The sequence below is a fragment of the Anas acuta genome, chromosome 2 (assembly GCF_963932015.1).
Source record: "Anas acuta chromosome 2, bAnaAcu1.1, whole genome shotgun sequence".
In the NCBI taxonomy this organism is placed as follows: domain Eukaryota; kingdom Metazoa; phylum Chordata; class Aves; order Anseriformes; family Anatidae; genus Anas; species Anas acuta.
This window is the reverse complement of record NC_088980.1, coordinates 95,555,814-95,583,635: the sequence shown is the minus strand read 5'-3', so window position 1 is coordinate 95,583,635 and position 27,822 is coordinate 95,555,814. Positions and strand designations below refer to the sequence as shown.

The following is a 27,822-nucleotide window of genomic DNA, read 5'->3' as shown; positions in this document are numbered from 1 at the left end:
TGCTGGAGGGGGGGGGGGGGGGGGGGCGAGCAGCGTCAGGCTCCCATGGCGTCACGATTGACGTTTCGCATTCCAGCCGCTCTATGGAGAGGCCGCTAGGGCTGCTCTCACATAAATGACGTCCGGAGGCACGGAGCGGGAGAGCAGCGCGGAGAGGCGCCTCCGTCCTCTGCTCCGCACGGCAGCCCCCCGGGCACCCCGCCCGGCAGCCCCTCACCGCCCCTCCGCTCCTGCCTCGCCTCCCCTCGCCTCGCCCGGCTGCCGGGGCTGCCCCGTTTTTCCATGACTCGGGATAACGCCGCCACCTCCTCCGGAGCCTCCTCTTCTTCTTCTTCTTCTTCTTTTTCCACCACCGCCACCGGCACCACCGAGCCCCGCGGTGCTCCCGTCGCCGCCCGGCCGCTGGACAGCGCCCGCTCGCCCCGCTGAGGAAGCGGCCGCCGGGGACCCCGATGTAAAGACGGAACCCACACAGCAAGCGAGTACGTATGGGCACCGCCGGCACCACAACTTTCGGGGACCGCCGCGACCGCCCCAAACTTTCGCCTTCTCCTCCCTCCCATCCCCTCCCCTCCTTCCCCGTCTCCCAGCTCCGCCGCCACCGGGATGGGATGCTCCGGGTGTCCCCCCCCCCTCCCGGGTGTCCCCTCTCCCCGGTGTCCCCCGGCTCGTCCCGGGCCGGGCAGCCGGTACCGAGGGCTTTCTGCTGGTTGTTGTCATGGAAATGATGCTGCCGGCGGGGATGAATGGCACTCGCTCGGCTCCTTCCTCCGGCACAACTTGGCGCTGCTGCTCCTGCTCCTGCTGCTCCTGCTGCTCCTGCTGCTGGCGCCTCGCAGGGTCGCGACAGTCCCGCCGAGCCCCGGAGCCCCCCCGCTGGCACCGGCCACCGGCACCCCGGTGGCTCCCGAGCCCCGCGATGTGTGCGCCGGGGCACCGAGCGCCTCGCTCGCCGGCCGGGCTGGGAGCGAGCCGGCGAGGCGCTCTGTCGCGACCTGGTGCCGGGGACGGCTGTCGGGACGGCGCTATCGCGATAGCCGGCGCGCCGCGGGCGGAGGTGCGGCTCACCTGGGTGCAGCTGGCGTTTGCGTTTGGTTGCGTGCTTTTTATTTTCTTATTTTTTATTCTTTATTTTTTATTATTGTTTTTTATTATTTTTTGAGACTATTTCCCAAGGCAGGCGCGGAAAGGGCTGATCCCCGCAGGGGGTTCGGCTGCGTGGGGCTCGGTGGTTTTTTTCTTTTTTTTTTTTATTATCTTTTTTATTATTATTTTTTTAATTTTTCTTCTCCGGAAAAAAAAAATAAATCCCCCCAAACCCCCCAAACTTTGGGAAGGCGCCGCCAACTTTTTTTTTCCCCGGCCCGCTCCGCTCCGCTCGCATTCCTCGCCCCGCTTCCCTCTCCTCCGTGGAGACTGCCGTACGAGCGGAGCCTGGCCCCGCGGGCACAATGGACCGAGCCCGAGCAGGAGAGGCTTTTCTCCGCAGGTTGCTTTCGGGAACTCGCCCGAAACCCCGTGGATTTTGGGGAGCGAGCGTCTGCGGCTCCGGCAGGGGGTGGAGGGGATGCGCAAAGCCGGGAGCGCACCGGCGCTGGAAGCGGAGCTCGAAACTTTTAATTCAATGGAGCTCCCCCCCACCACCACCACCACCCCCTTTCTCCTCTCCTCGGCGGTCCCTGCCGGGTAAATGAAGGTTTCGAAACTCGCCTGGAGAAGTCCCGGTCACAATGGGAGCGTTTCACGCTTTTCCTCCTCGCCTTACGGGGTGGGGAGGGGTGGCACTGGGGGCTGAATGCGGAGCGCACGGAGGAAGAAAAGAGCTGTGCCGAGAGGGGAGGAGTGGGGGCTGATTTCTTCCTAATTTACAGCCCTCACGGCTCGGAGCTCCTGGCTCCGGCGGCTGCTCTCCGGAGGGGTGCTGCGTGCTTCAAAGCTCACCGAGTGTCTCTAGGAAACCGGCGGCTCGGGGAGGGGGGCGCATCCCGAGCCCCGCGCCCGGGGAGGGCGCAGAGCTGGAGATGGGAGCCGGGGAGGCACCCGGCAGCCCGGCAGCAGGGCAGGGGGGAAAGGCGAGGAAGGGGAAAGCTGGGGAGAAAAGGGAAAAGAGGAAAAAGAGGAAAAAAAAAAGAGAGAGAGAGCAGGAGTCGCAGCCCGCAGAGGGCGGAGGGGCCGGAGCATCCCACGGGGAGCCTCCGCTGCACGGCACCCGCGGCCGGGGGGGCGCTCCCCTTGCCCACCCCGGGGCTGAGCTCCCCCCCTAGCCGGCTCCTGACTCTCTCCTTGCTCCTCGCAGCGCCCGGGTCGGAAGAGCGCCCCCCGCCGAGGCCAGCCTCCCAAGCAGCCTCCGCAGAGAGGTCCCAGCCGGCACGGAGCCCCCCGCCGCCGCCGCCGCCGCCGCCGCCCGGTGCCGCCCGCCCCACCAGCCCCACCATTCAGCGCGCAAGATACCCGCCAGGTAAGCAGCCGGCGAGGAAGAGGAGGGATGCCAGGTGCCCTACGCCTTCCCCGGGCTCCCCTCTTGAAGCCGGGCTCGCCCCCGAGCGACGTGGAAGGAGCGGATGGGGAGCCGCCGGGTGGGATGCTGCTGCAGGCATCCCTCACGCCCAGCTCTCCCTCTCTCTCGCAAGGATGCCACTAATAGGATGAGAAGAATACCTCCGAGTATCCCTGCCCTGGTTTTTCACTCCTTCTTCCTCCGGGCTTTGGTGACACGCCGCCCACCAGCCAACCTCCCGTACCGCTTTTTTTTTTTTTATCCTTATCTTTATTTTTTTTCCTAACGTTGTTGGGTCAAGAAGAGAAAAGCCCGGGTTATTTACTTTGCGGGGTGATTAACGTCTGTGCCCCGAGAGGAAAAGTAGGGGTTAGGATTAGTCAGAGGAAGGTGCTGGCAGAGGGCGAAGTAGGAGGAGTTGCGCAGAGCGCACCAGACCTTTACGTTGGGGATATTTTTTCTGTCCTCAGGTCAGACTTATTTTAGACTTAGGCTTTCTCAGCCCACTTTGAGCAGAATTCAGGGCCCTCACCTCAGCTCTCCTGCTAAGGAGATTAAAAACCAACCCCCCAAACCTGTAGCGATCTGTTTCCCTGAATCCCTGCTGGTTTTCTGAGCTAGCAAGAAGCTTTTTTCCTTCCTGGGGCCGCATATCAGCGCGTCCACGTGTGACATTATCTGCCCGCTCGTTCAGTTGTGTTCCTCAGTGGAAGCGCGTGGAAGGAATTGCTTTCCCTTTCTGTTCGATTAAGCACTGATCAGTGCATTTTAGCAGGCAGTCCTTAAGCTAAACAAATGATAGTAATAGGGCTTGGCATGAAATGTGTGTGCAGGGAACGGCACGGACGGAGATATTGATAGGAAAAAGAGACCTTTGTGGGAAGATACGTAAATAAGATTGGGAGGCAAGGCTTGTGGAAGTGTTGTTGTCCTATCTTTTTTTTTTTTTTTTTTTTCTCTAAATACGTGGATTTGCAAGCAGAAAGGTCTTGGCAATTTCAGAAAACAGCACTATTTTTTTCTCCCACTTTTTGATGTTTTCTTGAGAAGAAGGAAGATCTGAATACTCTGTGACAACACGATAATTGAAATCTGGTGCTTGGCTTACATTTATCTGCAAAGCGGGCAGGGAAGAATGGAAAGTTGATCTGACACCTATTATTTGGATCCTTGCACGGCAGGTTCAAGTGAATATTGAAAAGTTAAAAGTGAAGGGAGTTCTTAAAATACTGAGGAAAACCCCATTATTTTTAATGTGGCTTTTTTTTTTTTCTTTTTTTAATATGAATTTTCTGTCGAGTACTTTAGGAATATAAATTACCACAATTAAGAAGAGCTGAACTGCGCCGACTTTTGATACACACTTTCTCCATATTTACTTTTCTGGTCTCTTTACGAGAGTATTTGCGCTAATTGATGCATTTTATTCCTCTGCTGCAGAACCAAAGCACGCCATGCACTTCTAGTCTGGGTTGCAAATTCTGGGCTAGAGTCTCACGTTGTTTGGCCAGGTGAACCTCAGGTGGATTGCAGAATTGGCTCCATTGTTTCTTGAGAGCAACCAAGGAAATAGTGGATTAGTAGGAAATGTAAGAGGGAAAAAAAAAATCTTTGCAGGCACTGTGTTGCTGAAACCCTCCCGGCTACCAGTGAACCACATTAACTTTTACAGCTAATGGACAAAAACAATTACATTGTCGTTTTCTTTTAAAAACTGAAATGCCCCTTACTTTTTCTCTTACATTTTTGCGAATTTAGGGATATGTTGTACCGCTCACTTTTTTGAGGAGAATGTTCCACTACAGATAAGCCTCAAAAGTAGCAGCTAGACACCAACCCTGAGTTATTAGCTGACCAGAAATATGCTTTGAAGGCCCAGAGTTGAGTAAGCAAAATTGATGTTTGCAAGCCTTAAGTAGCAAATACTGTGATTTGAGCTGTTCCTCTGACATCCACTGTAGATGCTGTTCCTTTTAAACTAAATATCGGTTTTAATATTATGCATTTGGTAATCTAGTTTACCCTTCATGAAAATTTTATGGCACGGTCGCACGCATACAGAGATAGATTTAGAGCCATAAACCGTTCCCATTCCGCTTATCTAATTCTCATTGACACCTATGTATATTAAGCAGCGGATCTAGGGCAGGCTGGAGATGGATTCTCCTCTCGCTGACACTGGTATAAATTTGAGTGGACCCAGCAAGCAGAAGAGAGCAGGCTCCCTCATACCTAATGCTCAGCTGATCCCTGATACATGTTCCTCATAGAAGGGGAACGACTTGAGCTTAATTTTTGTTTCCCATGTCCAGGTGAGAGTGGGAGTCGGGTGTCTGACCGAGCTCCATGAAATGTGGGAAAGCTCGTCGGAAAGAGGTTAGCAAGAGTCTGGACTGTGTCTTCAGCACGTGGGGCTTGCTGTTCATCTTCTCCTTTGCCCTTGCAGATATGCCCTGTGTGCAAGCGCAGTATAGCCCTTCACCGCCCGGTTCGAATTATGCAGCTCAGACCTACGCCTATGGCTCGGAGTACAGCTCGGAGATCATGAACCCTGACTATGCCAAGCTGACCATGGACCTGAGCAGCACCGAGATCACTGCCACCGCCACCACCTCCCTCCCCAGCTTCAGCACCTTCATGGAGGGCTACTCCGGCAGCTACGAGCTCAAGCCTTCCTGCCTCTACCAAATGCAATCCGCCTCCTCCAGCCAGAGGCCCCTCATCAAGATGGAAGACGCCCGCCTTTCCACCTACCAGCCCTCGCTGCCGCCCTCCACGGACGAAGGGATGCCCAGCACCTCCATGTACTTCAAGCAGTCACCGCCCTCCACACCCACCACGCCGGGCTTCCCCCCGCACCAGAGCCTGTGGGACGAGCCCCCTCTGCAGCCCACCCAGACCTGCCTGCCCCCCGGCCACCTGATGGAGGCCGCCCCCATGAAGACTGTGCCCCCGCGCTTCCCCCTCTTCCACTTCAAGCACTCCCCTCCGCACACGCCGGCGGCGGCCGCCCACATGTGCTACGACCCGGCCTCCTTGAGCCTCCCCCTGGGCCCCGACCGGCCGGCGGCTGGCCAAGCCCCCATGGAGAGCCACTCGTATGGGCTCCCCCTGGCCAAAAGACCAGCCACCTTAGCCTTCTCCCCGCTCGGCCTCAACGCGGCCACCTCCAGCCTGATGGGGGAGGCCAGCGGTGGCGGTGGCAGTGGCCTCCCTTCCCCGCCCAGCAGGAGTTCCTCGTCCGGGGAGGGCACGTGCGCCGTCTGCGGGGACAACGCCGCCTGCCAGCACTACGGCGTGCGGACATGCGAGGGCTGCAAGGGCTTCTTCAAGGTGAGAGCTCCGCCAGGACGCGGGTCTCGCTCCCCTCCCTGCCTCCTTCATCTTCCCCTTCCCTCCCACCCGACCCCACCACTGTGCCAGGGCTTGGACCTCCTCCACACCAAGCCTAGCTGGAAACGAGATGCATCCGAAAGCCCACAGGGCAACTTCTGGCGCGGAGCAAAACCAAATATTTAACTTTTATTTGGCTGCTGCCTCATCAGTTCAGGAAGCGAGCGAGGTCTCGCCCATTGAAAGCACCTAGCCGAGCAGTGACACCACACCACGCCGTGTCCCCTTGTGGCTTAGGAGGCTGTGAAGGCAGTCAGCAGCACTGCCCCTTTACATGAGGCAGCTTCTGAGCACGTGCTTACGCTTTTAAGACTGGAATTATTTCTTTCTGCTTTTAGATTAGGGCACTTCATAATTGCAACAAATTTAGGTGGAGTTCAGGACTTTTTTCTTTTTCAGAAACAGCCTAAGTGAAACACTTGGTGTAGACTTTTTTTTTTTTTTTTTTGGAGGGGGGGCAGTCTAGGTAGTAGGTTCAATAGGTTCAAGATTTGTTAAATTTGGGGCTGGTTTGGTACATTTCTTTCTGCACAGATAGTAGTCATGCCCCTGTTCTGGTAAAAGATTTCCTAAGTACGATGGGAACAAAAATAGTCCAAAAATAGATGTAGGGGAGGGCTCACAGCGTGTTTTTTTTTTTTTATTTATTGTACATAGAACTGCTAATATTACTTCGTTATAATCCTTTGGCAACATGCTAAAATACACATCTCCTGTACAACTCTCTTGTTACTTAAAAATAATTAGAAAACGGACCACAAACAGCCTGGAAATAGCAGCTCTGCTGGGCCTGATCCTGCCCCCATGGAAATTAATAGCATATCCTGCATTGGGAGCTGTGGCTAGAGCTTATTCTGCAAAATTAATTTCTCAAGTGAAACAGTTTTCAGTTCTAAAGTGCAATGAATACTACTTGCTGTGTCCCTTGTACTTCGAAGCTGTTGTTTGAAATTCAACAAAAACATAAAATAGCATTTTCCCATCAATTTAATTGCAGGGAAAGATTTAATACCAAATGTTGAACTGATAAATTTGATCCTCTCCTGATGGCTTTCCTATTAATTTCTTTTTGTGCTGAGTTATTTATCGATGTATTTGATTTTAAGTATGGAAATGCATAGTATATATTTTGCAACAATTTCTATTATAATCTCCCAAGGCTCAGCAGGATTTTACTAATTTTAATTTCTCCTTATAGTTTTTACCCTGCTTTAAGAGCTAATTACATATATGTAGCTACAGTATCCTTCTGTCTATTTTCTTTTTCCCAGGTCAGGTTAGCTTTCCCAGAATATTTAACTAAATATATTTTGTAGGGTTCTGGTATTTTTATTTTTCTCCCCGATGATTTTAATGGCTAACCAAACCAGTTATTGTGGTATTTGACTAACAATAGCGATAGCAAGAGAAGTACATCGCAGATCATTTTGATTTTATTTTAATAAGGTCAGCAATAATCAAGGGAATGAACCAAGTAGAAAATTGTTCCCAAAGGGATATTAAAAGCGGAGATAATCTAATCCCCAAAGGTAGATGCGATGACCTGGTAATTTCAGATATGATTTTATCATTCAAAGTTGCCTGTCTCCAGAGACTTGCTTCAGAACAATCCTAGATGATTTTCATTGTCAGTAGCTAACACTAATAAAATTGTTTTTCCTGCAGGCTAGTGTGTTAGGAAATTAATTTTATCTAATTATATGAATTGCACTGTCGCTTTTCATGTTGTAATTAAAATACATTTTGTCAGGTTCTAAGTTGTTCCCGAAACTATCGGTTTACTATTTCTCTGTTGCCTTTTCTCAGAGAACAGTGCAGAAAAACGCAAAATATGTTTGTCTGGCAAATAAAAACTGTCCAGTGGACAAGAGGCGTCGTAACAGATGTCAGTACTGCCGGTTTCAGAAGTGTCTCAGCGTCGGCATGGTTAAAGAAGGTAAGGACTCTTGCTATTATTATCCCAAACGGTGGAACGTTGCATTTAATGAGTACGTGTGTGAGTGTGTGTGTGTGGACATGGATGTCTTTACTGTGAATTTTGCGGTGGTGGGATTCCTACCTTGCCCCTGAACGTGTGCATTTGTGTAATAAGGTATTGATTTATTTTTTGTCTTGTCACCAAAGTTAGTGGGTTTATCATATCTAGACTTTCTGGGACCCCAGAGTTCGAGAACAGCAAGGTCACGAGAGGATAATTTGACTCTGGCCAAAATGTCTCCTTTACGAACTTGGAATGTCGTTCAGTAGTGCTGGGGGCTTCCACGTATTATCTCACAGGGGGCTGCATGTCATTGTCGTGCGTGCATTTTTGCATACAGTCTTGTCTCGTTCCCACAAGCTGATTGTAAATTTGCAATTAATTTAAATGGAAACAGGATCAACTCATTAGTCCCAATTCTGCAAATATTTAAGTACGTGAGTAATGCCGTGTGAGCAGTCCCATTGCAAATACCGACGTGGATAATACAGCCTGTATGGTGTGAACATATTTTTCGGCTGCTTCGAGAAAGCTAAAATTACTTGGAAAGAAAGACCCTGCCATACAGGAGGTGCGCTGGCAGTAGTAGCACTTGCGTTTCACGTTCGGTTTTCTTTCAGCAGTAGAGCCGTGCGTGTGCGTGCACATATAGGGGCACACAGGCGTGCTGCAAACAAAGCACGAGCGCTGGGAACACAGCTGGGCTTCAACTCAGCAGTCAGGCTGCTGCTTACGACCAGGGGTCTGACGCCCTTCTGGTACCGTTTGTGTTTCTCTGCGATCAAAGGCATCGGTAGCACGTGCTGAAATTGGAGAATGCTCTTGTTTTTGCTGGGCTGGCCATCGCGAGGGAAGCAAGTGCTCGGTCTGATCGGTCGTCTGCTGGTGTCCTCACAACTGATCCCCCTCTTTTTTACGCAGTTGTCCGCACGGACAGCCTGAAAGGGAGAAGAGGTCGGCTGCCTTCCAAACCAAAGAGCCCCTTGCAGCAAGAACCTTCTCAGCCCTCCCCGCCTTCTCCTCCCATCAGCATGATGAACGCCCTCGTCCGAGCTTTAACCGACTCCACGCCCAGGGAGCTTGACTATTCAAGAGTATGTCTCGCTTTTCTTTGTTTGTTTTCTGCATGGAAATGAGTCACGAACCGCATTCCTACTTACCAGCCAGTTTGCTAAAATGAAAATAAATCTCAAATTGGGGTGAGAGTAGAAGTTTGCCCAGCCAGCCGTGCCTATTCATGGCAGGCGGATAATGATGGGAAAGGAGGTGAGCTGGAAATCAGTGTTAGTGGCTGTTCATTGTCAGGGTCTCAAACACAAGGTTAGCTGCTGTATGCTCACATGGGTGAGCGAAGGCAACAATGCACGGGCAAACAGAGCGCTCTTCTCGCAAAAGGCTATGCCAGAACACCAGCCATTACAAAACGATCGATTAATCTACCAAACTCGGTAGTGTCCATCTGGCTGGTATCTTAAGTTTCAGGTTACGAATGCTAAAATCTAACTGAACTTTCCCAGTATGCTATAAAGGTTACATAAAGTAACATTTGATGGATCTATATTGAAATCAACAGGAATTTTGCCATTATTTAAACGGGGACAGGGTCTGGCTTAGGATACGCCAGCATGAATAGTTGTTAAGCAAAATTCACATTTGTGAAACAGACCATTAGATCAAAATTCTAAAAGATTAATTCAGCAAAGCCTTGCCACATATTATATATTTTTGTGACCTTGTTCTTTATTGTATAGTATTTGCCATTTAAATATTGATGGGATATTTTGAAAGCTTTATAAAACTGTTCTGTAGTTATTAAAATGCAGTATTGAAATAGCTTGTAAAATACACTTTTAGGTAGGCTAATACATGAAAAGAAAAAAATACAGCTAAGGAAAAACAAGATCAAATTCCTCCCTCTTAATGAAATATGATTAAGCCTCAGACTGTGAAAAATACAGCTGTATTCAGACAACATTTACATTGGCCATTTATCACTTGTTGCTAAGTAATATTTAATACTAAAACATATTTTATTGTAATCATATAAAAATATTCTATTTTAGAATATGCTTGCATATGTAATTTAGCAATTATAAGCGTGTTGTAGCTTCTTTTCCTCAAGCTACTGTATACAATTGTGTGTATATAACTCTAGAATTTTATTGATTAATAGTATGAATCTTGTGGTTTAGTGCCTGACAGCCTTTTTGGGGAGAATACTCTGGCCATACTTATGTATATTTTAACTTACCCAGAAGGTCTCAGGGGGTCATTCTGCAAGCACTGTGCACTTTGGCAGGAATCTACTGGGTTCCACAGAGTTACACGAGTAGACAGCCCAGTCCATGAAAACAATGTCCAGCCTCGTCTACTTGCTTACAGGTGTAAAATTACAAAATTAGATGAAAACTCTGATTTATTTTTTTTTATGTGACTTTTTTTCTTTGACCTACAGTAGCTATTTCTTTTCTAATGAAAACAGCCCATAGATCTCACTGCTAAACAGTCCTATTGGTCCTTACAGGAAGCATAGGATTGGCAGCAGAGTAATTTAGTTTTGGTAGCTAAAAGACCATGTATGATTATGTTTTAGGACCTACTAATATCTAAGTTTTTATTTACATAAAAAGTATTAGTCTGTTATGCTTGGCAGTACTGATAATACGAAATTAAGGTAAAAATTAATAGATTCGTATGTTTTTCATAAACTTTATACTTTTAAAAAAAAAGTTAAGGGAGATCAGGAATGACTACCATGTAAAAGCTGAGATTAACTAAACGAAGTATACAGGAATCTGACCATAATGCTAAAAAATCACTGCAAAGGATCCTGTGCCAGTAACGACCGGCTTGCGGCAGGCTCGGTTAGGCCGTGACCCTGCCGTGCACCACAAATGGGTAGATCTGGAAACCCGGCTTGGCGTCAGTCCTAACACTTCCATTGCCACGACCTTAATGTTTAGCATGGTCTTCATGTTTGCAAGCCGTAACGTCGTCTGGCCTGTTGCAAAAATACTAGGAAGAGTTTCAGAGGGGAACGTGTAGCCCTTCCCTCCCCAAAAACGCAACAACCTACGCCAGAAGTATAAAATTAAATCATACAACCTACAAATTTTAAAGCAAAACACAGTGGAACCGGTTCTGTTGAGAACATCGCTACTTCTCCTTTCAGCACTGGTTTTAACTTACCAGCCCACAGCAATGGTATATTTAGGTACTTGGTTTCAAAAAGCAATTGCTAGGAAGAGAATTTGGTTTATGAACTCTTTAAAGGCCAAGGGCCGTGGTCAGGTCTCACACCTGTTTTACTGGTACAATTCCATGAGTTTAGACTTCTCAGTAAGCGAGAGCAGAAGCAGACCCTGTACCTTGCCGTCCTTCTTCGGGCAAAACAGCCACTGACCGAAATAGAAATGTTGCCTTTTTGGAGGGGGAGCGCGGCATTCAGCCAATAATCCCACCCCAAGCCCCGGCCAAAAATGAAGCAAAAATCCATGCTTCGGACACAGGAAGGGGAGACGCATGGAAAAGGAAGCATGGCTTCTGCTTCTCGGATTGTAAATATGCTGAGCCAACGTTGCTAGACTTTTGCAGCTACAGCAGTCCATGAAGGTGTTGTAAAGCAGGCAAAGGGTAGGGCTGCATCGTGCTATCAAGCTCCGCAACGCCAGGCTTTTAGATATGCCATATAAATTAACATTGCTGGCTACACACACATCTCCCCCTTGTGTAAGTCGGGTATCCCTGAACTCCTGAGGGCAGTAGGGCAGAGCTTTCCCTGCTGGCTCTCCCCAGCAGCGCCTCCAGCCTCCTCTGGCAGGTTCAGCCGTGCAGGGCTCAGCCCCTCCAGGCTTACCAGCTGTCCTGGTCAGAAGTTAGGTCAAATATCACCTCTCCTCAATGAAATAACCATGTGGGGGGAAAAAGAAAAAGATTTGGGGCACAGAACAGAGCCATACATATGCTTTGTGCTTCCTTACATACTCATAAGACTGTTGAATGTAAATAATATTTTATTTCAACTACTCTTTGTAGAAAGCAGTGATATACTCCTGTGGTTCAAAACTATACGGCTCCCTGTAATTTTTTACTGTCTTCTGAAAACACTCCCATGGGCTAAACTGTGCCAACAAATACAGGTTAAATTATTTTTTTGGTGCATTCAATCTAATTAAGTGGCCCAGTGGGGTATACAGCACTGTAACATTCAGTTATGTGACAGGGTAGCATTCAGCTTCATTAGACAATGTGAAAACTTTGTCGTACTTTTGCCAGAGGAATGCTTCATGAATACTGAGAGCAATTTAATACCTGGCGTAATTATGTCAGCTTGTGATGAGTTACATTTTGGGTGAATGTAGGGTAGTATCTTTCTTCTTTTCCTTTTCTTTTCCCTCGTTTTCACTGATCAGAGGATCGAGAACACACTTTGCCTTAACACTGCCTGTAGGCAAGGCAGGAATTTCCATCAGCCGAAACTTTCCATTTTCCTGTATAGAAAGGAGTCGCAGCTCAGCTCCTGCACAGCAGAGCAGGTCTCCCAGAGTCTTGAGGAGCTGAAGGCCATGAGTGGGAAAAGCTGATGGGAAAAGCCCACCTCCTCACACTCACTTAGCTTAATTGTAAGGGGGTGCAAGGTGTCTGAAGTAGCACTCAATTTTTTCTGCCCACTAACCACCCTGGTGCATCTTGCTGCAGTCCAGTGCCAGGAGTATTCTTCTGCACTGCCTGAGCCTTCCTCATCTGCTTCATTCAGGTGGAGGACTGAACAAATAAGCCTTTAGTAGCATACAAATTGTCTACTGCTGCTCCCCATCCCGTCTGTATTTGGCCTCCTCTTGCCTCGCTGTCATCCTTCAGGGCAGCTGGGGCAGAGTTTGGCTCCTCGTGAACTTTAGCAGAGCGATCACACATTGCATTTGCTGAGCTCACCGTACAGAAGTCATGTAGGTAGTGAGCAGAAGGGGGTCATTCAGGGCTAGCACCCATACCCCAGAGGTATCTGGGGCTTGTAAAATCCTTGCTGTGGTTCAATGATCAATCAGACTGTGAAACCGTGTCCTTCATCCCTTACCTGCCAACAGCAACCACCAAAGTGGCATGCCTGTAATGAGGTCCTCCCACTGCACTGTTACCTACTGAGAAGGGCTGTGGGTCTTTCTGCCTCCCCTCTGGCTTGGGATGCTAGGAAAACCTTCAGGCTGATGGACTCAGGCCCTAACTGCACGTGGAAAGTAGTTTCCAGAGGGTGTGCAGCGATGGGGACCACCCCAACTTTTCCTGGCCGAGTCCCAGAGGCAGCGTTTGTGCAAAGCCTCTCCCAGAAATAACCCACGCGGTGTCTGATGGGGAAGCTGCTGTTTCAATAAATTCCTAACTGTTCAGCTCCCGCCCTGCCCAAGTGCAGAATCAGACCAAGCCACGAAAACTCCCGTTATATTTCCTGCCAGAGAGAGAGCAGTGCCGGGGAAGTGACAGGGATCTGGCGGGGAGGAAGCAGGAGACAGCAGGGAGGGAGCTGTCAGGGGGTCGTGGGGAAGTTAGGCAAGCTGAGGCTGTCGAGGGGTTGTCTGGAAGAGTTATGGCCGCGTCAGCAGGATAATAGGTTCTCCTGAACCTGAAACGCTTCCATCTGCAGGATAAGAGGTGATACGGGGCAGCTGGTTTACTCTCAACCAATTCTGTATTCAAATGAAGCGATGCTGCACGTGTCAGATAAAAGATGATTTATCTTGCATGTCTCTATCACTGTCAGATAAAATGCAATTTGAGAGGTTGGGGAAGAAATCTGCATTTTGGACGTGCCGAGACAAATTCATCAATGGGAAATTTGTTTAATTGTAGTAAGTTAAATAGTATTCCTCCTCTATTGTGTTAAAAATTATCCTACCCACCAGGCTGCCGTTTGTGTTTACTAATTGCTTATAGGCACTTGTAAAATGTGATAATATTTTACCTATGAATTTTAAGCGATTTCTCGAAGTGTGGAAATATTTTTGCCATATGCATCTGAGTAGCAGAACGCCTCTAGGTAGCTAGACAGGTAGCTAGACGGAGACCTGCTTCATCTGCCTTTGACAATAATGCCAAGCTTTGCCACAGAAGGGAATGTTGTGGGGCAGGTAACACTGCCTGTTTCTCCGAGTGCCCTATAATGCGTGTAACGTTGCTTTCTGTGGCTTTCATTTTAGTACTGTTCCACTGATCAGGCTGCTGCAGGCACAGATGCAGAACATGTACAACAGTTCTATAATCTTCTGACTGCCTCCATTGACATATCTAGAGGCTGGGCAGAAAAAATTCCAGGATTTACTGACCTCCCAAAAGAAGATCAGACATTACTCATAGAATCAGCTTTTTTGGAGCTGTTTGTACTAAGACTCTCCATCAGGTAACTATTTATTTCGTTTCCTCTTGAGCTGATGTGAAAAATCATCCGTCTGAATGCTTTTAAGGAATAAATGTAAATGTGGTGATACCTTTGAACACTGTCAATTTAAAAACAAACAAACAAACAAAACATCAGCAATGTCTGCATCCGCAGGATATGGTGTTTAATTTGTTTTAAAATGCAGAAAAGAAAAAAAAAAAAAGACAGTGATTTAAAAAGAGAGCGTAATTCTCACTAATGTGCTTCTTTTTATTTGATATACCACATCCTCTTCTCTAGTAATCAAAATTGATCCTTGGGTACGATTTGAGAAAGTTTGCTTCATACTCATCAGCACAAACTATAGAAAAGCACTTTTAGTATAAAAGCTTTTCCTCCTCTTCCCCCCCCCCCTTTATTTTTTTTGTGCATGCACATCTTTGTAGTCTGTTTTTGAAAGGGATAAAGAAGCTTTAAAATCTTGTTCAGATTGTTTTTCTTCTTAATACCAAGTCATTCAGCAGAGTGAGGTGCTATTTGTCAGTCTGGCACTAGTTAAGACGTTTTACCAAAGACACTTTCAGGGACTGGGGAAATTCCAAGCTGGTGATTTGAATTATGCCCTTGTTTCTTTAGGTTGAAAATGACCTTTGCATGCAGCTTTTAACGGGGATATTGGCAATGGAGGGTGGGGAGGAGAGGAGAGCTTGGCTGTAATACCGCTCCTGCACACAGGTTTTCACATAAAAGAGCCTATTATGTTATGTGTTGTGCATTATTACACGCGCTTTCCATTGTTTTTTCTCTATCGGTTTTAATAATATGAAAGATACAGATGAGACTAAATAAGTGCTGAGAGTTGCAGAATCTCTTCTTTCTTCAGTTTTTATTAGTTTTGTGCTTCAAAACGCATGCACGTAGTGTTCCTGTGGCTCAGACATACAGTATTTAATGTAAAATGTCTTCTCTGTTTATGCCTTTGGGCAGGACCAAAATCTTAACTAATTAGACAGCCTACACCACATGCTACAGCTAACCTCAGGCTTATAACTCTACGAAGTAAGCAATCATAGAAGCTTGTTTGTTGTACTTCTGCCCCAGGGGAGAAGCATATTGTCAAACGTGAATGCCCACATATGTCTCAGGATAATATGCCTTGGATTTTAAATGACAGACACTTCAATACTGGTTATGCATGTGGCTGTAAAGTAGAGGATGCATTTATAATTTTTTCAATTATTTTTATTCAAGGTCTGATACTGCTGAGGATAAGTTTGTATTCTGCAATGGACTTGTGCTTCATAGACTTCAGTGCCTTCGTGGATTTGGGGAGTGGCTCGACTCAATTAAAGACTTTTCCTTAAACTTAAAGAGCCTTAACCTTGATATCCCAGCCTTAGCAAGTTTATCAGCTCTAACTATGATTACAGGTAAGTGCTCCTTTGTTGATAGAAAGCTTCAGACTCTTATCACTTTACTTTGATGTAGATTCAAGCAATTTCAGTTAACTTAGCAATATTCCAGGTAAAGTGAGTGTGGTTTTTAAGCACTGTAACGACCATACTGAAATTGCGGACTGTAACATTAGACCGTCAGATACACCTATTAAAGCGTAATCTAACTCTCTATTTCTTCATGGTTTCATTGTTTTCTTGGAATAGTCTCTAAAATGCAAACTGCTTCCAAGCAAACTGAGTAGCTCCCACAAAAGCATTTGAAATACGTGCTGAATTCCCAGAAAAGCCCAGTGAGATGGCTAGGGATAAGTCTTCTGCATAGGAATACTAATACTGGGGTGGCTTGAGAGCTAGAAGCCATACAGCTCCTATAGCTCACCACTCAGCAAGGCAGCTGGACCAAAAAGAGTGCTTCATGAGGGCAGGCAGGCTGCTTTGGGGAGCCAAGGTATGATAGGTATTCCGTGTCCTGCTTTTATTTGAGAGAGAAAACTGGAGAATAGTAAGAGAAAAGTCCCTTCTGCAGTTTTACAAAAGCTTCTGCGTGTGCATGTGACCATATCACCCCTTCTGCCTGATGGGGTGAACAGCAGGGAACCAATGTAAGAACCTGCCAAATCTGGCTGGGAAGTACAAGCCAGGGGAACATAATGTTATGAAGTGTCATTTTCTCATTCCTGAGACAACAAAGCCCCTTGAAGTGCATGCTGCGTACTTTGGGCTTTTGGTAGTTTTAAGAGGCATGGCTGGCAGAATGAAGAAAGGTTGGGGGAGAGGGTTCCTGACGAGCCATGGGAGCACAGCAGAAGTCAGAGCAGCAGTCATCACTGCTGAAAGCCTCGCGCTCGCTTCAGGAAAGGGGCTATCAGAAAGGCACTGCAACCGTGTTGTCCGTGCGTGCTGGTGCTTCAGCATGCCTCCAGCTCAGTCTGCCCAGGGATGCTAGGAGCTCCGCTGGGATGGATATTGATTTCCTCCTGCATTTCAGGCTGCCACCGGTTTGCAGGCGGTAGCCTCAGCAAAATCAGCTGCAGTCTTCATTTTACCTAGGATGAGTTGATGCTTGGGAAACACTGAGATAAAATACTCAGTGGCAAATCGAAAAAAAAAGAAACAAAACAATGCTATAAATTGGCCAATTCCCACTGACATTTGTGGTGCCAAGATTTTGGCTTCAGGGTTTAGATCGTACAGTTCCCTCCTGCATTTGAGTGAGGGGTTAGTTTCTACATGGAGTAACGTTAACTCTTGGCTTCTTAACAGAAGTATTCTCAGTTTTTAATTGATTGATGTTGATTTTTTCTGCAGTTCGGAAATGCTAAATTAAGGCCCAGATTCTCCTGTCTTTGATGAAACTCTTAAGTCCAAAATAACTCATTGGGGTTACTTTGTTGTACATGAAATGTTTCCAAAATGAGCAAAATGTTAAATTGAGTAAGAACATTCCCAGCTTATTTTTGACTTCTGTGTATAAACATCCACACGCAAGCATGTAGATATGCTTAAATATAGGTAATATAAATGCAAATATCTGTATATAGATGTGTGTGCATACATGCCTATAAACAAATACAATATAGATGTACAAGATGTCCACATATGTACTTCTATATCTATAAATCAAGGACAGTCGCTGTCTCTCTCCACATATATTTGCACACAGGCATATATGCTCACGTACATATAGTGCTTGTCACTGATTTAGGCTATTTACTATAAGTTAGGTATGTCTTTTTAGATAGATATATATCTATGGAGCTTGTTTCTGGTTATCTTCCTGAAGACTGAGAGGATATAGGTAGATAAATAGGATCCCCTACAAACTCTCCATGTGAACATAGGAAAAGCTACTCTATAGGAAGAAAAGTTTTTCTCCTTACAAAGCCGTGTCTTACTTTGTGTTCAGTCAGACACTGTTTGGTTTCCCTTACAGAAAGAGTCAAGGTTGTCCAGTGGCTGGCTCAGATTGTCCTACAGCATTTAACAGAAACATCTCTTAATTGATAAAGCCCCGCATTTCATCCTTTCCTTGATAACAGCCCTGTCAGGAGTTTGCTGTTTTGTACTAGTCTTCCCAAAGTTTCTAATCAAATGGAAATAATTGTTGCTTTTAAAAGGAAAGCATTTCTGTCCATAAAAGCTTTAAGGTTTTCTGCATTTGCCAAGCTTTTCTTGATTTTCTCCCCTGCATGAGATGTTGCTTAAAATTAACGTAGTTTTCTATTTGTGCTTTTATTTTACCATGGAAGTGTATCTCTGCTGGTTTGCTCCTGAGGTCAGAGTACGCCTTCATGCAGTCCAAGGCTCCCGTGTCTATTGATTTATATTCACAGGTTTCAGATCTCCAAGGGCACTTAGCTAACCTAGGGACTCAGTTGGAAATTTGGCCACCTGAAAATGGATGGCATGGCATAAAGATGAACAATATTAAAAAATAAAAAATGAGAGAGGAAATGAGGTAACTATAGCTAAGGGAGCACCACAGCCCAAAAAGCTGGGGCAGTGGTTCTTTTGAGAATTTCTCAATGGTAGTATATTTGAATTGTTCATAATCAGGAAAATCTTGAGATTTGCCTCTGATATTGCATCCCACGAGAAATGGCTTCCTGTCCTCTCAACAGTTTGAGTATGACAAGTCACGTGCTGGTTTTCAGACAGTCCCACCAAAAGGAAGAAACAATGAAGATGAACTTTGGAAATCCGATTTCTGTTGAACATTTTCAAGTAACTGTTTTGGGGCATGGCTTAGAGTTAGGTGGATGTTTTGTGTGCCATTTGTTGCCCTGCAGAGAAGGTGCTCTTCTCTCCTTTATGGGAGGCAGTAGGGAGTTAGGAAACCCTGGTTCAAATCCTTTTTGTGAGTCAGAGCAAGAGAGAGTGACCTTTTCCAGGAACATAGGATATCCGACTATTGAGTGTCACTGTCTTTTGTGTTAAGGCCGTTTGACATGTTTTTTGGGCCACAGAGTGGCCGTTGTGTATGATGATTTGGGGACAAGCTGGTGCTGAGCGAGACACCCAAGTCTCAGTGTCTGGTCTGATTCCAACAGGAAGGGAATGTGGCCACGGATCTCCCATGTCCCCGATGAACATTAATGTCATTGGGCTGCAAGCTATGAAGAAGCAGGAAAGCTGTTTTGTGAATTTAGTTGTTGGCTTTTATTAGAAACACTGCAAAACAAAATGTTGGCTTGAGCAAAATTTTCTTCATTATTACACGAATTGTTCCAGTTCTCATTTTACATTAGCCACTGTTTCATTACTTGATTGCTCAACAAAAAAAAAAAAAGGGAAAAAATGAACAACCCAGTGATGTGCAGCAGTCAGAGCTGGTTTTAATACTGTACAGCATCTCAGGTAGCACCAAATTCACAAATTCTCTCTCCTAGTACAAAAAATGTTCCTGAGAGTGATAACCTGCTTGTTCTGCTTGATTTCCTGAGTGCTCTCCATAGCCCAAATGAGGACGTGCTCTTAGGAAACAAAACCTCTCATATGCTAGTCATCGAAAGTATTGGTGAAGGAGGAAACTAAGAGAAGTCCCTGCACTTTCATAGGTCCTCTGTCTGTTCTGTGAGGGTGACAGGGAGAGCTAACACCCCTCTCCCAGTGAAGGAAGAGGGGCTAAATGTTAAAGCTTGTGTTGGGGGCTAAACAACATCCCACTGTTCCCAACGTCCCAAGATACCGAGGGCTGTTCTCTCATTTTGGGGTGTCAAATCAGCTCCCCACTAACACTTACAGTAGTTCCAAGGTCCTTTAGCTAACGCTACTGACTTGCTTGGAGCTGCGAAGCTCCACATCCTATCTCAGCTGCAGCTGCAGGTGACAGCACAGGGGCATGGCTGTAGGCATATATGGCCATTCATTTTGCTCAGTAATCTTGAAGGGAACAGCAGGAGACCTACCGAGTACTACAATGCTCGCTAATTCACTGCTTGCTTTGAGTAGAGCTGGAGGTACACACAGCGTAAGATAAACAGGAAAAGATTTTGTAAATCTGCATCCATTAGCAAGTCCATACATTTGTGCTTTTTCTGTTTATTTCGTGGTTCCTGGGATTTTCCAGTAACTTCTATAGAAAGAAAAATGCCATGCTGGAGTGCTGCTGAATTTTCAATTCCTTTCAGATAGGACGCAAGCTTGAAAGAGCACCCAGAGTGAAAGAAATGCCGTCTGGTTTATTATGGGCAGCTTGCAAACAGTTAAAACTCTTCCGTGTCAAAGCACATCTTTTTTTTCTTTAAGGTACTCCTTTAGGATCTTCCTCTCTCTGTCTCTCTTCTCCTTTTTTACTTCCCTCAGTTGGTTAAGAAGGGCTGGACACAACTTCCTCCAGAGCACATTAGCAGCGCTCTGAGCATCAGCCAGAAGAAAGTAATTAGAAAACGCCACAAGACACTCACCCCACATCCCCATGAAAGCAAGAATTGAGTTCTGTCCTGTTCTTTTTCTTGCGGGTCACTTGTTCTGTTGGGACGTAGGATCTAATGAGCTAAAGAAGAGTGTCAGCAGGGACAGAAAGCTCTGTTCGCCTTGGGGCAGGTCCTGTCATTAGTTGCAGTGGTAGATGCCCATGGTGGCATCTCCAGTTGGGTGAGGTGCATGGATCACACGTGTTCCTGTGCAGACACTCCATGCGGACCTCCTCTAGCTCCTACACGGTGTTGATGGTGAAGCTCTGCAGAATAGGCCAGATAGGAGCTCAGGCTATCTTTCGAAACACTCCTCTAACCTCCCGAATGACCATTTGTAATGCCAAAATATAAGGACTGAGGCTACTGCAAAGATCATCTGAAGCTCCAGCTTAGTTTCAAATTTCCTCCTGCTCTAAAACTGCTGGTGTTTTCTTTCTCTCTCCTGTTGCTTCTCTCTTCCCCTCTGCCTCTTCCTTTCTCTCTCCACATCCAAATATTATTGTTTTGCACACTTGACACTCTCAGTGGGATGCTGCTGAGTACAGAGCATTCTAGCCCTAATTCAGCCAAGCTCTTTCAGCATATGTTTTATTTTAAGTATTTTACAGACCAGCCCAGAGCCACTGTATATACTGGGCTTATTCACACTCTTAGTGCTTTGTTAGGCTGGCACTAGAACATTGAAGAATATTGTGAGGTTTCAATTAATTATGAGTTTTGTTTGCCTTCCTGCTGTTGGGCTTTCCATTCCAGTTTACAAACACGGATTTTAGCACCATCAGTCATACCAAGAAACAGTAATGAGTCCAGGCTGGCTAAAAAGGGTCCGGCTGCTGCAGTTCCCTTCTGAACATGGATTTGTCCAACTTGCCTGCGGAAGGGAGGCTCACCTACTCTTCGGCAGCAGATACCCTTCAGTCCTGCTGCCAGGATCCTCTGGAGTGGGTGCTTCGTGTGCTGGGTCTACACACAAGCAGGTGGCAGACTGGAGGAGTGTAGGAGAGCCGGTTATAAAAAAATCCCTCCAGATTGCATTGTCTGCCTTCCCCCCTCCACTTTGACGAGGGAAATACTGTCAGCAGCTGAAGTGAAGTGCTCACTCCTCCTTCTCCCCTCCCACCATTTTGCTGAGGCAAGAGCTCTCTCCTCCTGCAGCAACTGGTGGCCTGTCTTACGGCACGGTCTTCTTCAAGGAGGAGGGAGCAAACTGATGTCCTCTGTGGTCGTTCAGCTCTAGGCTTTAGAGGGGAATTTTTACCTTGCAGAGGGGAATATAGGGCACCTCCTGAAGACGATTCACCCACCTAAAATCTGAACCATCTTCTAAACTTCCACTGATGCTAGAAGGAGCTCAGGGAGTCCGTGCTCCCTGCTTGGGCACCCTTGTGAAGTGTTAGGCAAGGTGGGCATGGGCCAGAGAAGGGGATGCTCCTGGCTCTGTCAAGTTGCAGCCTTGCTGTCCAACCCAGAACGTGCAAGGTGATCAGAAAGCTGCAGGCAACTGAGCCTGGCGTTTCTTTGAGTTATAGAAGGGGAAGAGGATTGTGAAGGGGGAAGAGAAAATCAGATAATTATATTGAAACCGAGACGATCAAGAGGCCTATTTTAAGTCTGCGCCATTAATCTGGTGCATGTCTGGTGGGACTGTTTCTGACACCTCAGAATTAATGAAAGCTAAAGCTAACCCACCCTAACACAGGGCACGGAGCCTAAGGGTCTCTCAGATCCTCAGGATCTTCGAAATGCTCGCACTCTGCAAGAGCATTTCTCATAAAGGTAGCACTGATTCTGCCTAGCCCTGGTGTAATACACCCCATGACGGAGACTGGGGAGAGAAGGACTAGCACAGCTGGTGACAGCTTTCCCTGCTCTCTTTCTCTCTTCCTATCAAGTTTTGGCTGATCAGCATAATTATAGCACAGAGCCACATTGAGATTCCTGGAAATTGTGTGTGGGAAAAGGGGAAAGGTGTAAAAAACTTGCCGTGTTCAGTTTGCCAGAATGAGCTGCTAAGTTTGCAGAGCTTTAGAGGCAAGACTTCCGATGAATCATTTTGACAGGCTTATGGAGAGCATCTTTGCCATAAATCACCGTTTTTCTTGCAAAAATCAATGATATCCTAAAACACAAGGCTGAGAAATCCTATATTCACTTTACCCAGGCCTTTTTAATTGTCCTTATAAGAAAGTCTGAATACAATAATATTTACACACCTCCTCGATCAGTTAGAGAAAATCTATTAGTTTTGACTAGCTGTCCTTCTTGGGATAAATCTTGGCCTTATCAGTCATGTGTGGATAAGAACATCCTGTGGAAGACTGGGAATGATTATGAGGCCACTGATCTCAGAAACGGGGCACCTACTTGTCACAGTGCCTCATCCTGCTCCCATACAGTTAAGTAAGAAAGACAGCAGGTCTTTCTTTGCCCAAAAGACACTGGTCATGTGGAAAAGGCAAGAAAATGTGTTTCCTGCAATTTGAACCCTAACTATTAGATTTAAATCTTTGATGTGAATTAGACCCAAGAATCCTCAAGTCTACCCAAGAGAGGTAATGGTCGGATTGTGATGGTAATGCCAGGGCAAAATACCCTTTGCTAGCAGAGGGGGCTTCCGAATTGATAGCTTTGACTTTACGAATTGATAGCTTTGACTTTACGGGTCCTCAAGGAATGCCTTGAGGGTTGGAGACTGAAAACCCCTTCTTCCAGTGAGGCAGTTCCAGTTGTGAGAAATTACACTTGTAGAGATTTGAAAGTAGCAAAGTCTATTTTTTGGGTGATTTATGCAGGAGAGGACAATATGGTTTATCAGAGACTGTTTTCGTGTTGTAGTACCACAGAGCATGTTGGGGAGGTGGTATGTCTTAATCTGGAATTTCCTTGATTTTGTTATTTAAAGTAAGTCTGCTAATATTACAATCATTGCACATGCTGTATTTTGCATTGGCTTGCTTCGTGGCTGGATGTCAAAGACACAATTTGTTCATGAAACCTTCTGAACTGGTCAATGTAAGACAAAGGCTGTTTAGTTCTGGCCTGGAATGTTAACAACATTACTGTGTGCTCAAGAGCCAGAGATAATTTTCCGTACTCTGCTATAACGCACAAATCTACTGAGGCATTGGTCTAAAAACGTAGCCTGCTATTTTGAAGTCAGTTTTGGATCCATTCTAGTATTTCAGCTCTGTAGATCTATAAAGATATCTTCACTAACATAGCCAGGAAACAACCTCAAAACAGATTAAATATGGAAACTCTTCAAAGACCGCAAGATTAACTTAATGTCCTGCAGATTCTCTCAGTAGGCTAGTGGTTTAAAAAAAAAATACAGCTTTTCAAATTTGTATAAAATATTTATCCTCCAAGATTTTTAATGGCAGAATCTGCCTAAGTATTTACTCCCAGTGACCTGTGTAGTTAAGGTTTACGTAATTACACTATACACCATTTACTGGAAAGGCTTTAAATATTCATTGACTCCTCATGTTTTAATGTAAACAAGGCACTTAGAATACACAGGGTTTTTTAATTCCTCCAAGGTGAAAAAGATGTCTGAAGTAGCTGTTACTGCTTGGATGAGTGTTGCTTTGAAGGGAAAGATGATGGTACTTAAATGGTTCAGAGACTTAATGGCCAGAGATTTACGTGGTTGCAGCCTGACTCTGATCCCAAAGTAGTATTCTTCAGGAGCTCGCTCCGCATAAGTCAGTAAAGTTGTAAAATTGTAAAATGGGTGAAAATCAGTGGAAAATCAAACCTTTCCACTTCTGACTGCCTTCATTGAACTGTATCTGATTTATCGTGTTGTCAAGAACACCTAGCCAAAGCCATTGGTAAGGGGAGGCAGTGAGGAGCCTATATACACACACCAGGGCAAGGCACTGCTGCGCCTGCTTCTGGGAGTAGAAAAAAATGTACAGAAAAAAATGTTTATAAGGGGGATGGACGGAGAACATGTCTATTGCCAGCTACTCCTGGAGTGAAGAGGGAGGACCAGGACTTGTGGCTGTGGGCACAACATGGCCCATGGCTACCAGGGTTGGGGGAGAGGGCTAGGGCAGGCAGACAACTTCAGATGCATCAAACATAGGAGATATCAAAATTGCTCACTGCTCATCCACTGCCACCACTGTTTTTTCCATGTCTAGTTGGTTAAAATTAATTTCACCTGCATTTTCTTAGGTTAACTTACCTGGTATAATGCTGTTTCATGTGTAAATGGCCAGGACTTTGTTCCAAAGCCACTTCTTTCTTATCTGTGAATTTCCAAATCAAAGAAAAAACCAAAATTTCACAAAATCATTTGAGATTATTCTTCTGAAATGCTGCATTAATTCACCCACTGAATCTCGATAGCAAACAACACAAAATTATCTCTCTCGTGTACCAGTAAAGAGGCTGCTTTGAATGAATCACATATCTGATTCATTGTACCTAAGCTTAAAGAACTGTGGATGTGTTTAGCAGCGTTGTAGCATTTTAAAAGGCTATTCAAAGGGGGACAAGCCCCAGATCCCCTTCCTTTTCGGGGTGTTGAGGTTTTTGTGATGGATAACATAGCAGCCTTTTCACTTCAGCCATTGCTCACTCAAAGCAAAATAGTTAACTTCCAGGCTTCTTTTATCTCGAGCCTTTTAAAGATGAATAAACTAAAAAGCAGGAGCTGATCAAAATAACAAAGGATGGCGAGGTGCCTTTAGTTTCTCATAAGAGTGTCTGCAAATTCCTGGTGGAATTCTGGGCCTGGCGCTGATGGAGCTGGCTAAGGATATCGATCGCCACTTGAATTCACTGAATAAATAATGGTTGCCATAGTTATTGAGCATTCACAACTGGTGGGGAAGCACGGAAATCTCCAAAACACCTCCTGTGATAGTTTTGCTGGAAAATCACCCAATTAATTCTGTCTCATATCATGGAAATTATGCGAGAGATGCAGGGTGCTCGGGCTCCTGGTACTAGAATTTCAGTCCTAGCTGAGCATCTCTGCTACCCATTTTTTGCAGCCAAAAAGAAATGGTGGCTTATCATCTCCTATTTTGTGTGACAGAGAGGTTAAGTGGCATTGTATAACCCCAGCCGTTCTAAGAAATAATACACTTTTTAAAACATGTTTTTGCTTTGAGTACCAAAAACCACGTACGTGGTTACGCCAAAGAAAATTAGTCCTCTCCAGCTGAAGCAGGGATGCTGACGTGTGTTTGTGTTTCTCTTCTTGTGCCCTGGCTTTGCAGAACGACATGGCTTAAAAGAACCAAAGAAAGTGGAAGAGCTATGCAACAAGATCACAAGCAGTTTGAAAGATCACTTAACTTTCAGTTGCCAAAACAAAGGACAGCCGCTCGAGTCCGCAGAGCCTAAGGTACTGGGTGTTCTTGCTGACTTGCGCTCTCTCTGCACACTGGGACTGCAGCGCATCTTTTACCTGAAACTGGAAGATTTGGTGCCAGCCCCTTCCATTATCGACAGGCTGTTTCTGGACACCCTACCCTTCTGAGTCCAACCACCCTCCTGAAAGGCAAACGCCCACCAGAGCAGGCAAATGGATCGTGACTTACAGCTAACATTTCTGCCCTCACTTAACAGAAAAGCAGCTCCAGCTCTAAAATGAGGTCTTTTCTGGCGCTTTGACCTTACAACCTGAGGCCTAAAACTTACTGGCTTACTGTTTGGGGGTTGTGTTCTTTTTTTTTTTTTCCCCCTTTTTTTTTCTGTTGTTGTTGTTGGTGTTTTTTTTTTTTTCTTTTTTTTTTTTTTTTTTCGTGTGTGATTTGGGGTTTTTAAATGGCTAATATGGCACTTTTGGACAATGCTATCCCAGCAGCAGTAAAAGGTTAACATGACTGTTTCAAACCTGTTGTTTAACACCTCATGGGACATGAGGAATAAAATGGTAGAAGCTGTGTGTTTGAAAACAAGAACAGCAAATAGTTGTTTGCCAGGGTAGTATGTGTTTTGTGACGATACCTTTAGCATACTTCCTGCATCAAGGGCACATACATCAGCACAATCGAAACAAAAAAAAATCACTTTTTTAACAAAGTACATTCAATTGAACATTTCATATAAATCCAATATAGCAAAATGACAATGGCTGTTAGCTCCCATGTTCAAGTGCAATTTTTTAAAGTGCTGTCTTACTAAGTCTTGTTTATTAACTAATTTATTTTAATATGAAAATAAACGGAAGAAACCAAGTGAGAAAATTACGTGCACTAACTTACCACGACAGAGTTTTCCAAACTTGATTCCATGTAGCGTGACTTACTGACAAATGTCTGTGGAAGACACGGGAACGACTGCAGCTCAGTTGTTCCCTAGACGAGGACATCCGAGTAAGTAGTGGCTGGAGCATACAGGGTCAGCATCAGGGATAGTTCACTTTTAGACTTTAACGTTTGTAACCGGTTAGTAAACAGACGCACGATGGTTTTTAAGAACAAGCAAGTCTTGTAAAATAGTATGAATGTAAGTGCTAGGAAGGATATAGTGGGCTGCGTTTAAACATTCCGTGTTCGTACTCCTTTTTGTATGTTTATACTGTTGATGCCATATTAATATGAAATAATTTGTTGCATAGTGTCTTTATTTGTATAAATGTTTGTATGCATGGTATATTGTATTGGCTTTGCCTGTATTTATTGCAATGACTGCCAGCTCATGGGAGCCCTGTTACACAGGATAACAAATTGGGGTGTTCACACTGACTCAGATACACCAGTTGGAAAACTATATACATATATATAATGTGTATATATATATATGTATATACCTATATTTGTGTGTGTGTGTGTGTGCGTGAGCGTGCGCGTGTCTTTTTATTAACCATTTGTATATAAAATATCTGTCAAATCACAAGCAGAGTTATTTTACAGTTTATTTGCAGTGACTTCTAAGGCAGTACTGTTTAGCACTTTGATATTAAAATCTTGCTCATGTTTTGCTAAATTCAGATAATATTTAAAAACTTTAGTTCTAAAAAACTTTATATGCACTGTATTAAGTCAAAATTTTGTTGGTCATTTTGCTAAGGAAATTTTTGAATGTCAACCTGATGTCACTGTATCTTTTGTTAGCTTTAAACATTCTAGCTTTTGTCTTTTTTTAAACTATGCTGTTTATATGGAAATTAAATTATACAATCAAACAGATGCCAAATGAATTGCCTAATTGCTGCAAAGGATAACCCAGATATCGAGTCACTGTATGGTTTTCAAATAGTAATCTGGTATTTTATCACTTACTATGTTTGGATGTGCTTTTATGAAAAAATTATTCTTATATCAAGATTTATAGTAGTGTCAATAGGGAAACAGACTTCTAATCACTATAGTTAATATTTCCGGTTTACCTGCAGATAATATTTGGAAAAGTATTGCTTTTTGTATTGACTTTTAAGCTTATGTGCAAACATAATAGCATAATTAAATATCAGAGAAGCTAATGTTTCTTGTAGGTTGCTGTAACAAGCCTGACCAGCAAGACAAATATATTTTGACTGAACTTGCTTTTGTATATACTATATATATATATACATATATATATATACACACTCACACACATGTGCGCATACAGAAACATACAGACGCAGAACCCAAAAGTATGTTTACTTCTGTCTCCTTGTGTAAGACACGAGGTCCTTTGAGAAATCCTTCTACCTAGGGACAAAGCCTGCAAGGTGCTGAGCACCAGCTGAGGGCTCGCGA

At 45.2% G+C, this 27,822-nt stretch overlaps 1 protein-coding gene across 3 annotated transcripts; it reads left to right on the top strand.

Annotated features, from left to right (window-relative positions):
* On the top strand, window positions 1-27,560 carry NR4A3 (nuclear receptor subfamily 4 group A member 3). Of its 3 annotated transcripts, XM_068671296.1 has the most exons (9): window positions 1-482; window positions 2,297-2,458; window positions 4,810-4,873; window positions 4,944-5,830; window positions 7,697-7,826; window positions 8,790-8,962; window positions 14,060-14,259; window positions 15,490-15,668; window positions 25,351-27,560. In XM_068671296.1, exons 3-9 carry the CDS (start codon window positions 4,849-4,851, stop codon window positions 25,611-25,613), a joined length of 1,857 nt encoding a protein of 618 aa, XP_068527397.1. In that variant the 5' UTR covers window positions 1-482; window positions 2,297-2,458; window positions 4,810-4,848; the 3' UTR covers window positions 25,614-27,560. The 3 variants fall into 3 exon arrangements, with proteins under 3 accessions (XP_068527397.1, XP_068527398.1, XP_068527395.1); XM_068671297.1 differs by lacking the exon at window positions 4,810-4,873 and having other exon boundaries at window positions 2-482; XM_068671294.1 differs by having other exon boundaries at window positions 2-482; window positions 4,810-5,830.
* Window positions 27,561-27,822: the final 262 nt, after the last annotated feature.